Raw genomic sequence first — 14,862 nt, forward strand, 5'->3', positions numbered from 1 at the left:
GTAGCGTTTTGCCTCCATAACTACTTAAGGAACAAAACTGATTAACTTGAATGGAACTGTTTCTGGTAAAACTCCCAAATGTGGGCATGGAAAGGAAAGAAAGGAGGTTAATGGATAAATTATAGGATTTAATTTCTACTTGTTTATTTCCATATAATAGGCATAACACTGGAGCCACATCTATCTCCTTACTATTACCATTTTTCTTGCCTAATGCAACAAAAATCACTAAAAATAAACTACTGATTGAATGAGATTTTGCTATTACAAGTATGCAGGTCCAAAGGACAGCTTTAAGAGCAAGACTAACTTCCTGTTTGTTGAATGTTTCACTTATTACAGAAATTCTAGGAAGATGCTCAAACTAGCTGCCCGTTGCAGGATCATTTGCGAAGGTTCTCCCAAACCAGTGGGGCCTGAGCACTGAGGTCCAAAAAGCTCTGCAGGTGCTTCTGACTAAAAGAAGACAGAACCAAGATTTTGGAGCCAGTTAAAAGCATCAAGTTCTACCTCCCTTAGATGGTTACCATACAAAAACAGTGGAAAGCACAGATTTTAATGCCTCTACATTCTGCAAGTGTAAACTTCTTAGAAGTGACTTTAAACACCCAATGGGCCAAAAGTTTGTTCCGCTCCAACGAGGGGCTGGTGGTGAGGACAGGATGGATGAAGACTGAGGGGAGCAGCCTCTGGGGGCACATGCATCTGATGACCAGCATGCAGGGGTTAGTGCTAACGAGAGTTGACACGTAGATTCTGGCTTAAATATACTAACCAGTGAACCAAATTCATGTTCTTCAGTTTGGAAATGGTTAAATTGATGTTATACTAACTTATAGCTTTACAATAACATTCAAACGACTGCCAATTGTTTAGAATAAATCTTTGTTAATCTGAGTTAAAAGCAATCAAAATGAAAGATTAACACATCACTGCACAATAATAAGAACTGGTACAGCATACTTACTAACTGTCCACCTCTCTCTTGCCATCCCCAAATAACACCATCTTCTGCCACTGGTAGCTGATAAGGGGGCTTTTCCATCCAAAACAAAGAGATCTCTAGGTCCTGTGGCTTACTGTGCAGGTCCTCACTAAATATCTGCTCTTCTAATGTGTCTTTCGCAGCTGTATTAGTCCACGGGCAGCCCACTTGACATCCACAACCGTCTGCCAGCCCTTCAGAAAACATCTGTCTTGCCAACTCTGCCATCGGGTAACAGGAAAGTTCATTCAAAAACTGGGAGTACAGTTCCTCTGGGAAGCTCTGCAAATCCCCCTTTGAGGGCTTTTCAGATATGAGTGGTAGAACAGTGTCCTTGCAACCTGGTACTGCTATTTCCTTGCTGTCACCTGGGATGACGGGAATCACCTGCGGACCATCGAGAGGAGCAGCTGAGTATCCGTCCACTTCGGCAGGGTCAACACCAGCCAAGCAGGAGCACCCCGCACGAGCGCCCCCTAACTCCATTCTTCCAAAGATCACCTCTGAACTTCCCACCAAACCCACTTCCCTATGTAACCCAGGTCCCTGCACAGTGGGCCTGGCACCCCTTTGTCTGAAACGGCGTGCATGTCTACTTGTCCCGCGCAGACCCACACAGCTGATGATGCCGGGACCACTGCCGCCTTCCTTCAGACAAAGTATCTCCTCCTCTTCTCCACCGAGCAGCTCTGGTTTTCCCACCCCCAATGCACGTCCACCGGAGGCATAAAAAACTTCTTCAGCTGACTCGGAGAAAACCTGCTTCAGTTGCGGGCTCCCACCATTGTCCACAGAGTTCATCTGCACTACTTCTGACTCCCGCGCACCTGGACTCGAACTCTGGTTTAAAGCTGGCACAAGGCTAAGATCTTCATATCTGTCGTCATTCACTCTACAAGTTTCATCATTTTTTTCTACTTGATTTGTTTCAAAGTCAGGGTTTTTTGCTACACTAGAACTAACACAAGCCAGCACATCCTGACCGTGCACCACCTTGCATTTTTGTGCATTTGTTTCCCAGTCAAAGGCTGTTTTAGGGTCTGACTGGACACTTCCTATGTCAATTTTACTGGTTTCTCTGTGATTGGCTCTCAATGATTCTTGTTCAGCACTTTCTAGTCTGTGAGGGTGACTCCCTGAGCTCTTCACACACGTTTCATCCTCTGTTTCACATTCCTCTTCAGCGCAGGTGGAAATACATGCAGAGGAAATGAAGTCACTCTTGAGCCACCTGGAGCCACAGAGAGACTCGCCGTTTCGGGGCACTTCCTGTGAGTTTCGGAACACTCCCTCCACGTCTGCTGCCTGCACTGCACACGTTACATCACTGATCTGGGCCTTGCTGGCCCTAATGTCTGCACTCAGATGTACCTGACAGGCAGCTCTCCATTCAAAAGCCCTCGAACCACAACCCTCATCTTCAAAAATGCTAATTTCATCCTCATGTTGATAAGATGAACTATTTTGAGACCGCAAAGACAATTCTGCTTTGTTTGCAAGCTGGCTGCTTCCCACTTCCAAGCTGTAGTCACCCTGGTGCTGCTCCTCAAGCATCACTGGCCCCAGGAGGAACTCAGTGCCTGGATCATCACATCTGTTAGGGGCTGATTCTTGGATATTTGCATGAATAGGAAGACACTCATTTCCAAAGCTCAGTGAAGTGATACATCTTTCTGAACTTAAATTGATTCTATCTAGACTTATGGAAAGGAGACTGTCTGATCTGCTAACGTCTAAACTGGAACAATCATTGTCTTTTAGTGGTTTTAGAGAGTTATTTTCTCCTTCCTTTTCAGAGTTTAAACTCTGATGTACAGTAGCTGTTATAGCACCAGAATCACCGTTTCTTTCAACGTTTGAAGTGCCATTAATTAAATTAACATGTGAATCAGCCACCTGACCTCCCGGTCCTGAACTGCAGTGCTCTCTCCCTTCTGGAACAGTGCACACACACAGTAGCGAGTCAATGTCTGTGCTGATATTTAATGTGGGGAGTGTGCCAACATTACATAATACACTCCTTTCTGTGTAATCTTCAGGAAACCTGGTGGAAGTCTTTGCCTGCAGGTCACCGATGTTTACTTTACAGGGTGGGTCACCATCACTCAAAAGTTCAGAACTAGGTTCAGTTTTCTCGTTAAAAGCTTCCTTCCTTTCCCCTGGGAGTGGCCTGCCCTGCAGGGATGGCTCTGCCCGCGGTGCCTCTGACTCCCCTGGCCCTTGGGCAGCATTGTCTGGTGGCCAGGCCCCTCCGCAGACCCCCTTGGAGGTGACAGCTGGACGACTCTCTGGAGCTGCAGCTGTTCCATGCACATGAGCACACAGCTCATCTCCAACGTCCGGGCCGTCAGGGTCAATAACACAAATACTGTAAAACCCGCTCTCTCGTGAATTCCTACATCGTTTGTGGTCACCACAAATAGGATCTCCACCCTCCCTCTCCCCACGATTCAAACCTGCAGAGTTAGCAGCGCTGCCAATCTGAACAGTTACCGCTACCTCATTCTCTACTGCAGAGCTTTCCCAGGTGGTTGGGTGACAGCAGGGAGGGTGACTGCCAAGGCCCCGGTGGGAGGGCACCCGGGCACGTGAGCGGGGTCCCTCGCCCTCAGGGAGGCCCCCGCTCAGAGGGGCGCAGGCACCTTCACCACCCCACCCGACAGCAGAGACGTCGGGGTTCTTGTCAGCCTCACCCACACTTTCAGACCCAGTTAAGAACCCAGATGTGGGAGAGGAGACCGAGTTAAGTGGCTGCCCTGGCATTGTACCCTGTCTGTGCACCGGCCTCACAAAAACCCCGGCCCACACACCGGCCCTGCGTCCCACTCCATGAAGTTCCTCACCTCCAAAGGTACCGAATAAAGAAGATAAAGTTTTACTTATCTTGTTCTCTGGTTCCTTCTCCTCCACAGATTTTTCTAACAGGCCAGTTTTTTCACTGTCATTGTCACTACTTAATTCTTTGCTGAAGCAACAACCCATGTTCGAAAGTTCAAAAGCTCACATAAAAATGCTTGTCGCTTTCTGAGCCTCCGCAAGTGCATCTCCCACTAACTTTCTATAGTTTCTGATGAGAAGCCGACACCCAGATCCCAAAAATAACCCTCGCACAGCAGTCACATGTCCCTGCCACTCAAGTCCAAAATCCTAATCACAACAGACCCTGTCCAACAGCCATTCTATTCCACACATTAAAACCCAAATGGCACACGGAATCCAAAGACTGAGAACACAGCAAAAAGATTTTCGTATTATTTTTCTTATTCTCATAAACTCAATAAATAAATAACTAAAATTATTATCCCAGACAGAAGAAGGAATTTCAGACTTTTGCTTTTTCTACAGTGTTTCAGCATTCTCTGAATTATATTTCATGGAATGGTGGCAACCAAAGGAGTTAACATGTATATTCCCCAAAGGGAGACAAGTGTAAAAATTTGTTTTTTAAAATTCTTAGGTACTTATAGTTGAATCTAATTTTCTGCCTTAAAGAAATAAAGTCTGTGAGTGTTTGGGAATGATCGTGCTAGGCAAGAAACTGGAATGGTGTCTGTTAGAGATGCATGTTGAAACGTTTACGGCAAATGGCACACTGTTAAATCACACCTGGCCTGAAAATAAATAAGTAAATACATACAGACATAACACTTTTTAAAACTGTGTGTGCAGAGGGGAGGAAAAAACAAAATAAAAGCAAAATGTGAGGGTGGGAACTGTTCAAGTCAGAATGGGCACACTGAGGTTCATTTTATTACTCTACTTCTACAGATGTCTGAAAGTTCTAGTTAAGAAAACAGAAAGAGCAAGAGAAAAAGAGAAAGAAAGAAAATCTGCACCTGCCAATCCAATACAGGAATCCCCTTGAAAGCTCCCAAACGAAGCCCTTCTTCGAGCAGTAGGAGCACCGCCACCCTGCACCCTGTGGTCCAGGACCGCTGACACATACAATGGGTCCGAACCTTCTTCAACATCTGTAAGCTTTGTTCTCAGTATAAGAGATTCTTTTTCTTATTATGATTCAGATATGCTACTCTGAAAACAAAATAATTCTGTTAACTCCTCTGCAAGGAGATTTTTCTACTTTAATCTACAAGTTATGGCTGGTGTACTACTAACATTTTACAAAATGCTGATATCTTTTATTTTTTAAAATAAATTTATTTATTTTTGGCTATGTTGGGGTCTTCGTTGCTGTGTGTGGGCTTTCTCTAGTTGCGCCGAGCGGGGGCCACTCTTCATTGCGGTGTGCAGGTTTCTCACTGTGGTGGCTTTTTTTATTGCGGAGCATGGGCTCTAGGTGCAGGGGCCTCAGCAGCTGTGGCTCATGGGCTCTTAAGAGCGCAAGCTCAGTAGTTGTGGCGCACGGGCTGAGTTGCTCCGTGGCACGTGGGATCCTCCTGGACCAGGGCTCGAACCCGTGTCCCCTGCATTGGCAGGCAGATTCCCAACCACCGCGCCACCAGGGAAGTCCCAATGCTGATATCTTTGACGAAAAAAGTTTAGGAGTTCTACTTAAACATGAAGATAACAGGGACACTTCTAAATGTACATAAACTCAAGGACTGAAACCACAGCAGATGATGGTGATGATGATGATGATGATAATGGTAGCACTTATGTGCTATAAGAATCTAAGCACACAAATATTTTCATTTTGTCACACATTTATTTGAATTCACACTCCCAACAACCTGGGGTAGACGTATTAACCCCATTCTACCGATAAAGAGGTCTGTCTCTATCACTATAGAGTTAAATATCCCTACAAAAAATGGATTCTTCACCCAGGAAGACACAAACCCTTCATATCTGTGACATGGAGTTAAATGGAGCAGGAGTTACAGGGGCAAATTCATAAGCTTATCTGCCTAGGTATGTGCCGGTTAGCTTTTACCATGTGTGTAAGCTTTGGCAAATTATTTAGTCTCTTTTTCTCAGTCTTCTCACTTGTAAAATGAGTTGTCGTGATGCTATTAAGTAAAATACTTAGAATCAAACCCCAACATCACTTCAAACTCCTCATAATCTGACCCCAGCCCACCTCTATAATTGCCTCTCATTCTAAGATGCCATCCCCCTCAGCTCCTCTATTTCATCTAAAAAAAACCCAACTGGGAACTCCCTGGTGGTCCAATGGTTAGGACTCGGTGCTTTCACTGCTGAGGGCCTGGGTTCAATCCCTGGTTGGGGAACTAAGATATGTTAGTTTGGCAAGCCTCGCAGCACAGCCAAAAAATAAAATAAAATATAAATAAATAAATTTAAAAACCCCAACTGAATAACCCTGGCATATCCTATCTTTGCTCAAACCGTTTATCAGGTCTCCTCCCCCCAATTTCCAGATCGCACCATCCTTTATAAGGCCACCCCTCTCAATTTTGCAAAACGACTCTCTCCTATCCCCACACACTGCCCCATTCTTCAAGCCCCTGGGAAAGCATCCTAATAGCAAGTCAGTGTCTGCACCATCGACTCAAAGTGGGGGAATCTACAGGCTCTCTAAAAGAATTAAAGGATGCAGGGCTTCCCTGGTGGCGCAGTGGTTGAGAGTCCGCCTGCCGATGCAGGAGACGCAGGTTCGTGCCCCGGTCTGGGAAGATCCCACATGCCGTGGAGCGGCTAGGCCCGTGAGCCATGGCCGCTGAGCCTGTGCGTCCGGAGCCTGTGTTCCGCAACGGGAGAGGCCACAGCAGTGAGAGGCCCGCGTACCACAAAAAAAAAAAAAGATGCAAATACAAAATTTTAAAGATATGTCCATGTTTGCATGTAGGTTTAAGAGTGCAGTGGTGCTATGTGACAACACCTAAATTAACCTAATTTACTGAGAAAAGAACTGGATCTAAAACGTCATAAATTCATTCAAGCCCAGTGAAGGCCAGGTGACACCAAGGTGCACCAAAGAAACGAATCAACAAAAGCAGTAAGAAGTTATTCACTCGAAATTCTGCAGTTTAGGTTGTGGTAAACTCAAAGAAATTCTGGGTAAACTAGTACCACAAGTACTTGGTGAAACAGCTTTTAGTTTCAGCAAAACATCACCTGCCAGACGAAATGAATGTCATTAATTTGCACTTTATAGGTTTGAACAATCAAGCTTTATATTTGTATAAGAATTCTTATTACATGCAATAAGAATTTATCAGTAGTTCTATGTTATTAAAAAGACAATTTAAATCAATGACAACCTGGAAAAAGTTCTCACATAAAAGGTTATGAGAAAATGTGGGGAAGGGGAGTAAGAAAATACAGATCTTTTAGAATGTGTTTGAGCTTATATGACGACCAGTCTAAAGCAAGTAGATACAGTTATGCGTTAACATACTTGAAAACCAGGGTAACCACAAATCAGAAACATAAAACAGATTCACAAAAACCAAAAAGAAAGGAACTCGAGCATAATACAAAAGAAAACCAACAAACCACAAAAGGAAAAAGAAGAAATACAAAATTAACTGGAAAACAAGATTTAAACTGGCAATAAATACATACTAATCAATGATTACTTTAAATGTCAATGGACTAAATGTTCCAATCAAAAGACAGAGTGGCAGGGCTTCCCTGGTGGCACAGTGGTTGAGAGTCTGCCTGCCGATGCAGGGGACGCGGGTTCGTGCCCCGGTCCGGGAAGATCCCACATGCCGCGGAATGGCTGGGCCCGTGAGCCATGGCCGCTGAGCCTGCGCGTCTGGAGCCTGTGCTCTGCAACAGGAGAGGCCACAACAGTGAGAGGCCCGCGTACCACAAAAAAAATAAATAAAGACAGAGTGGCAGATTGAATAATAAAATAAGGACCTACAATATGCTGCCTACAGATCACTTTAGGGCAAAAGTCACATATGGACTGGAAGTGAGGAGACAGAAAAAGTCATTTCATGCAAATGGAAATGACAAGAAAGTGGGGGTAGCAATACTCATATCACACAAAATAGACTTTAAAACAAAAGCCATAAAGAAGGACAAAGCCGGACACTATATAATGATAAAACCATCAACAGAAGGAGTGGATATATGCACCCAACATAGGAGCACCTAAATACATAAAACAAATACAACAGACATAAAGGGAAAATTCGATGGGAATATAATAAAAGTAGACTTTAACACTCCACTGACATCAATGGATAGATCTTCTAGATAGAAGATAAATAAGGCAATGAAGATTCTGAATGACACATCAGAATAGTTAGATTTAGTTGATATTTCCAGGACACTGCATCCAAAAAAACCCCAGAATACACATTCTTTTTAAGTATGCATAGAACATTCTCTAGGGTACAAAACAAACCTCAACAAATTTAACAGTATAAAAATTACTTCAAGCATCTTTGCTGATCACAACAGCATGAAACTAGAAATTCACCACAGAAAGAGAAACAAGAAAAAAAACGATTACAGGAAGACTAAACAACATGCTACTAAGAAACCAATGGGTCAACAATGAAATCAAAGAGAAAATTTAAAACATACCTCGAGACAAATGACAATGAAAACACAACCGTACAAAATCTATGGGATGCAGAAAAAGCAGTTCTAAGAGGGAAGTTCATAGCGATACAGGACTTCCTCAAAAAAAAAAACAAGAAAAATCTCAAATAAACAACCTAACCTACCACCTAAAGAATCAGAAAAAGAACAAGTGGAACCTAGTGCTGGCAGGAGGGAGGAAATAATAAAGATCAGAAAGGAAATAAATAGAGAGTAAGAAGAAAAAAAACAGAAAAAAAATCAATAAAACCAAGAGCTGGTTTGTTGGGGTTTTTTTTGTGGTACGTGGGCCCCTCACTGCTACGGCCTCTCCTGCTGTGGAGCACAGGCTCCGGACGTGCAGGCCCAGTGGCCACGGCCCCCGGGCCCAGCCGCTCCGCGGCATGTGGGATCCTCCTGGACCAGGGCACGAACCCGTGTCCCCTGCATCAGCAGGCTGACTCTCAACCACTGCGCCACCAGGGAAGCCCAGAGCTGGTTTTTTGATAGGTTAAACAAAAGCAACAAACCTCTGGCCAAGCTCACCAAGAAGAAAAGAGAAGGGATCCAAATAAACAAAATAAGAACTGAAAGAGGAGAAACAACAACCAACACCACAGATTTTTACGGTATTTTAACAAAATACCATAAAAAATATTATGAACAGTTATACGCCAACAAAATGGACAACTCAGAAGAAATGGACAAGTTTCTAGAAACATACAGACCACCAAAACTGAATCAAGAAGAAACATAATTTGAACAGACCAATCACTAGATGTGAAACAGAATCTGTAATAAAAAAAAAATTCCCTGCAAACAAAAGTCCAGGACTGGATGGCTTCTCTGGGGAATTCTACCAAACGTACAAAGAAGAACTTATACCTAACTTCTCAAACTCTTCCAAAAGACTGAAAAGAAGGAAACACTCCCAAAGTCATTTTATGAAGCCACCATCACCCTGATAATAGAACCATACCAAAAAAAGAAAATTACAGGCCAACATCTTTCATAAATAAAGATGCAAAAATCCTCAACAAAATATTAGCAAACCAAATAAAACAGCACATAAAAAGGATTACACACCATGATCAAGTTGAATTCATTCCAAGGTCACATGGATGGTTCAACACATACAAATCAATCAATGTGATATACCACATCAACAAAAGACAAAAAACACATGATCATCTCAATAGGTACAGGAAAAGCATTTGATAAAATTCAACATCCACTCGGGATAAAAACTCTTCCCAAAGTGGGTACAGAAGGAACATATCTCAACATAATAAAAGTCACATGACAAACCCATAGCCAACATAACACTAAACAATGAAAAGCTGAAAGCGCGACTTCCCTTGTGGCACAGTGGTTAGGAATCCACCTGCCAATGCAGGGGACATGGGTTTGAGCCCTGGTCTGGGAAGATCCCACATGCTGCAGAGCAACTAAGCCTGTGCGCCACAACTACTGAGCCTGCACTCTACAGAGCCCACGAGGCACAACTACTGAGCCCACGTGCCTAGAGCCCATGCTCCACAACAAGAGAAGCCATGGCAATGAGAAGCCCGTGAACCGTAACGAAGAGTGGCCCCAGCTCACAACTAGAGAAAGCCCACGTAGCAATGAAGACCCAGCACAGCCAAAAATAAATAATTTTTTTTAAAAAAGAAAGAAAAGCTGAAAGCCTTCCCATTAAATTCTCAAACAAGCCGAGGATGCCCACTATCACCACTTCTATTCAACATAGTATTGGAATTCCTCACCATAGCAATTAGACAAGAAAAATAAAAAGTATCCAGACCAGAAGGGAAGAGGTAAAGTTATCATTATATGTAGATGACATGATACTCTATATAGAAAACCCTAAAGACTCCACACAAAAACTATTAGAAGTGATCAATGAACTGAGCAAGGTAACAGGATACAAGATTAATATGCAGAGATCTGTTGCACTTCTTTACACTAACAATGAAATATCAGAAACAGAAAGTAAAAAAGCAATCTCGTTTAAAACTGCATACAAAAAATAAAGAAAAAAGAAAAAGAAAAAAACCTAGGAATAAACCTAAACAAGGAGGTGAAAGATTTATGCACTGAGATCTATAAAACACTGATAAAGGAAATCAAAAATGATTCGAGGAAATGGAAAGATATGCCATGCTCTTGGATTGGAAGAATTAATACAGTTAAAATGGCCATACTAACCAAAGCAATCTACAGATTTAATGTGATCCCTATTGGATTACTCATGACATTTTTCACAGAACTAGAACAAATAATCCTAAAATCTATGTGGAACTATGAATAACCCAGAATTGCCAAAGCAATTCTGGAAAGTACAGAGGAAAAAGGAACAAAGTACAAAGCTGTAGGCATAACCCTTCCAGACTTCACACAATACTACAAAGCTACAGTAATCAAAACAGCATACTATTGGCACAAAAACAGACGTACAGATCAATGTAACAGAACAGAGAACCCAGAAATAAACCCACACACCTATGGACAATTAATGTTCAACAAAGGAGTCAGAATATACAGTGAAGAAAAGACAGTCTCTTCAGAAAGTAGTGTTGGGAAAGCTGGACAGCCACACCTAAATTAATGAAGGTAGAACACGCCCTCACACCATACACACAAAAAAACTCAAAACGGCTTAAAGACTTAAATGTAAAACATGACAACATAAAACTCCCAGAAGAGAGCATAAGCAAAATATTCTCTGACATCAATCATAACAGTTTTCTTAGGTTGGTCTCCCAAGGCAAAATAAATAAAAGCAAAAACAAACAAATGGGACCTAATCAAACTTAAAAGTTTTTGCACAGCAAAGGAAACCATAAACAAAACAAAAACACAACCTACAGACTGGGAGAAAATATTTGCAAATGATGCAACTGACAAGGGCTTAATTTCCAAAATACAGAAACAGCTCCTACACCTCAGTAACAAAAAAAACAAACAGGCCAATCAAAAAATGGGCAGAAGATCTAAATAGACATTTCTCCAAAGAAGACATACAGATGGCCAACAGGAACATGCAAAACTACAATGAGGTATCACCTCACACTGGTCAAAATGGCCACCATCAAAAAGCCTACAAATAATAAATGCTGGAGAGGGGGTGGAGAAAAGGGAATGCTCCTACATTGTTGGTGGGAATGTAAATTGGAGCAACCACTGTGGAAAACAGTATGGAGGTTTCTCAAAAAACTAAAAATAGAGTTACCATATGATCCAGTAATCTCACTCCTGGGCATATAACTGGAAAAGATAAAAGCTCTAATTCGAAAAGACACACACACCCCAAGCGGCACTATTTACAACAGCCAAGATATGGAATCAACCTAAATATCTACTGACAGATGAATAATAATAAGATGTGGTATATATATATATATATATATAAAAATATAATGGAATACTACCCAGCCACAAAAAAGAATGGAATAATGCCATGTGTAGCAACATGGATGGACCTAGAGATTACCATACGAAGTGAAGAAGTCAGAGAGAGACAAATATATCATTTACATGTGGGATCCAAAATATGATACAAATGAACTTATTTTACAAAACAGAAATAGACTCACAGACACAGAAAACAAACTTATGGTTACCAAAGGGGAAAGGTGGGGAGGGATAAATTGGGAGTATGGGATTAGCAGATGCACATTGCCATATATCAAATAGATAAACAACAGGTTTTACTGTATAGCATAGGGAACTATATTCAATATCTCGTAATAAACTATAATGGAAAAGGATAGAAAGAAGAATATAGATATATACATACATATGTATAACTGAATCACTTTGCTATACATCTGAAACGAACACAATATTGTAAATCAACTGTACTTCAATAAAATAAATAAACATAAAAAATGAATTACGCAAGTGTAGGATTGAGAAAAGCAAAAAAAAAGGTTATGAGAGGTCAAGCAAACTGGTGAACTAGGAAGCTCCAGGCTCTCATTCCTTCACAGAAATATCATGAAAAAAACAGAAGTTTCTGAACACACTTCGTAGGAGCTCTGAAAAACAATCACAGTTTACAGCAACTAAGCAAAGAAACAATCACGAAAAGGCTGTGCTCGACATGGCAGGAACGTTTTGTGGTGTGGTGTGACCTTGGTCTGGGGTGGCAGCAGCCCAGGTCCCAGATCCCCTCCAGGAGCCAGAGGGAGCAGGGTAAACCTTACTTGCAAATTAGTGTGTCCATCTGTTCTGTCTTAGCTGGAGGCTACCTAAAGGACTGACTTGCCTCTCCTATCTCACATAACTCAGAACACAAATGGGAAAAGTGGGGAATTCCCTGGCAGACCAGTGGTTAGGACTCAATGCTTTCACTGCTGGGGTCCAGCTTCGATCCCTGGTCAGGGAACTATGATCCTGCAAACTGCACAGTGCAGCCAAAAAAAAAAAAGGCGGGGGCCAAGTGTCAGGCACTGCTCATAAAAGCTATAAGGTGACTACAAACCCACACATGCCAGGGCAGAAGATGACACGCAGAGACATGCAAGAACCACCTAAAGCCCCTAGAAGAGGCTGGAGTGTAACTCCAGGAAATTAGGACACTCAAAAGCAGCCATGTATATGGGGAATTCAGAAAGCTACAACCAGGCAAGATGGGTGCTCAAAAACATCCTGAGAAGACCTTCAGCTTTCACTTCAGGCTGATCTCTAGTCTCCAAGGAAGTTGAGCTACTCAGTGAGGGACTGTCCCAGCACAAAGCCAGTCTACAAAGACTGGGAGAGGCAGCTCTACTCCCTCTCACTGGGGGGAGGGTTGGGGGGGTGGGGCAGGAGGGGGCCACCAGGCAGGGCAGTGCTGGACTGACTGTCTGCTTCAACTCACGACATTCAAGGAATCTCTGTGAAAATATCAGTTGAACACAAGCAAAAGGAACAGAGACATCACTGAATACACATGACAAGGAACGGTCTTTACAAAAATAGTTTGGAAAAGTCTCAAAACCATGAGACTACTATAGCCTTCAACAACAGTGACAACAAACAGCAAACCCTGGGTAAGAAGCGAATCTGACGTCCAAAGTTAACACATTACAAATGTAATCAAATGTCCAGTTTTCAACAACAACAAAATCACAAGGCACACAAAGAAACAGGAAAACACAGCTCATTCAAAGGAACAAAATCAACTGTCCCTGAGAAAATCAGACGTGGAACTTACTAGATGAAGACTTTAAACAATCATCTTAACTATGCTCAAAGAGCTAAGGAAAAGACATGAACAAGGAACTAAAGTTAATCAGGAAAACAAAATGTGAATGAAATGAGAATATCAACAAAGAGATAGGAACTGTAAAAAAGAACCAAACAAATATTTCAGAGCTGAGAAGTACAATAACTGAATTGAAAATTTCACTAGAGGGGCTCAATAGCAGACTTGGACAGGCAGAAGAAAGAATCAGCAAATTTGAAGACAGGACAATTAACATACACATTGTGGGAGTCCCAGGATGAGAAGAGAGGAAGGGTAAGAGAGAATATTTGAAGAAATAATGGCCAAAAATTTCCCAAATTTAATGAAATCCATGAATTTACAAATCTCCACAAACTTCAGGTAGGATAAACCCAGAGACCTATACCAAAACACATTACGATTAAACTGTCAAAAGACAAAGAAAGAAGCTTAAAAGCAGCAAGAGAAAAGTGACTCATCAAGTACAAGAGATCCTCAATAAGATTATCAACCAATTTATCATTAGAAACCTTAAAGGCTAGAAGGCAGCGAGATGAAGGAAAAGTGCTGAAAGAAAAAAACTGAGAATTCTTTATCCACCAAAACTGTCCTTCAAAAATGAAGGACAGGGGCTTCCCTGGTGGCACAGTGGTTGAGAGTCCGCCTGCCGATGCAGGGGACATGGGTTCGTGCCCCGGTCTGGGAGGATCCCACATGCCGCGGAGTGACTGGGCCCGTTAGCCGTGGCCGCTGAGCCTGTGCGTCCCGAGCCTGTGCTCCGCAACGGGAGAGGCCACAACAGTGACAGGCCCGCGTACCGCAAAAAAAAAAAAAAAAAAATTAAGGGCATTCACTTCATTTTGGACATTCCCTGGAATGTTAAAGGAGGGACATTCCCTGGGAAAGGACATTAGCAGATAAACAAAAGCCAAAGAATTTAAAAGGCAAATGCATAAAAACAAGCATAAATCTATGGTATTGGGCACATAATAATAAGATATAATTTGTGACACCAGAAATGGGGGTGGGGAGTTAGAACTTTATAAGAGAAGAGTTTCTGCATGCTACTGAGGTTATTAAGTAGGCAACTTAAAATTTGATAGTTATAACTTCTGGATGTTATATGTAATCCCCATGGTACCACAAAGATATATATATGATATACACAAAGATAAGTTTTTAGGATGAATGACTAAATTAT

At 42.2% G+C, this 14,862-nt stretch overlaps 1 protein-coding gene across 7 annotated transcripts in view; it reads right to left on the minus strand.

Annotated features, from left to right (window-relative positions):
* The window catches only part of LARP4B (La ribonucleoprotein 4B), an 88,350-nt gene that overhangs the window by 39,939 nt on the left and 33,549 nt on the right, over positions 1–14,862 (minus strand). The window contains exon 1 of one of the 7 annotated variants that reach the window (XM_019945778.1): positions 968–1,206. The exons of the other annotated variants lie outside the window; for them this stretch is intronic. Within the exon in view, the coding sequence (XP_019801337.1) occupies positions 968–1,192 (225 nt within the window). The 5' untranslated portion in view covers positions 1,193–1,206. Of the gene's footprint in view, positions 1–967; positions 1,207–14,862 lie in introns of those variants that run through there. 7 annotated transcript variants of the gene reach the window in all.

This window comes from Tursiops truncatus, chromosome 2 (assembly GCF_011762595.2).
Source record: "Tursiops truncatus isolate mTurTru1 chromosome 2, mTurTru1.mat.Y, whole genome shotgun sequence".
In the NCBI taxonomy this organism is placed as follows: Eukaryota; Metazoa; Chordata; class Mammalia; order Artiodactyla; family Delphinidae; genus Tursiops; species Tursiops truncatus.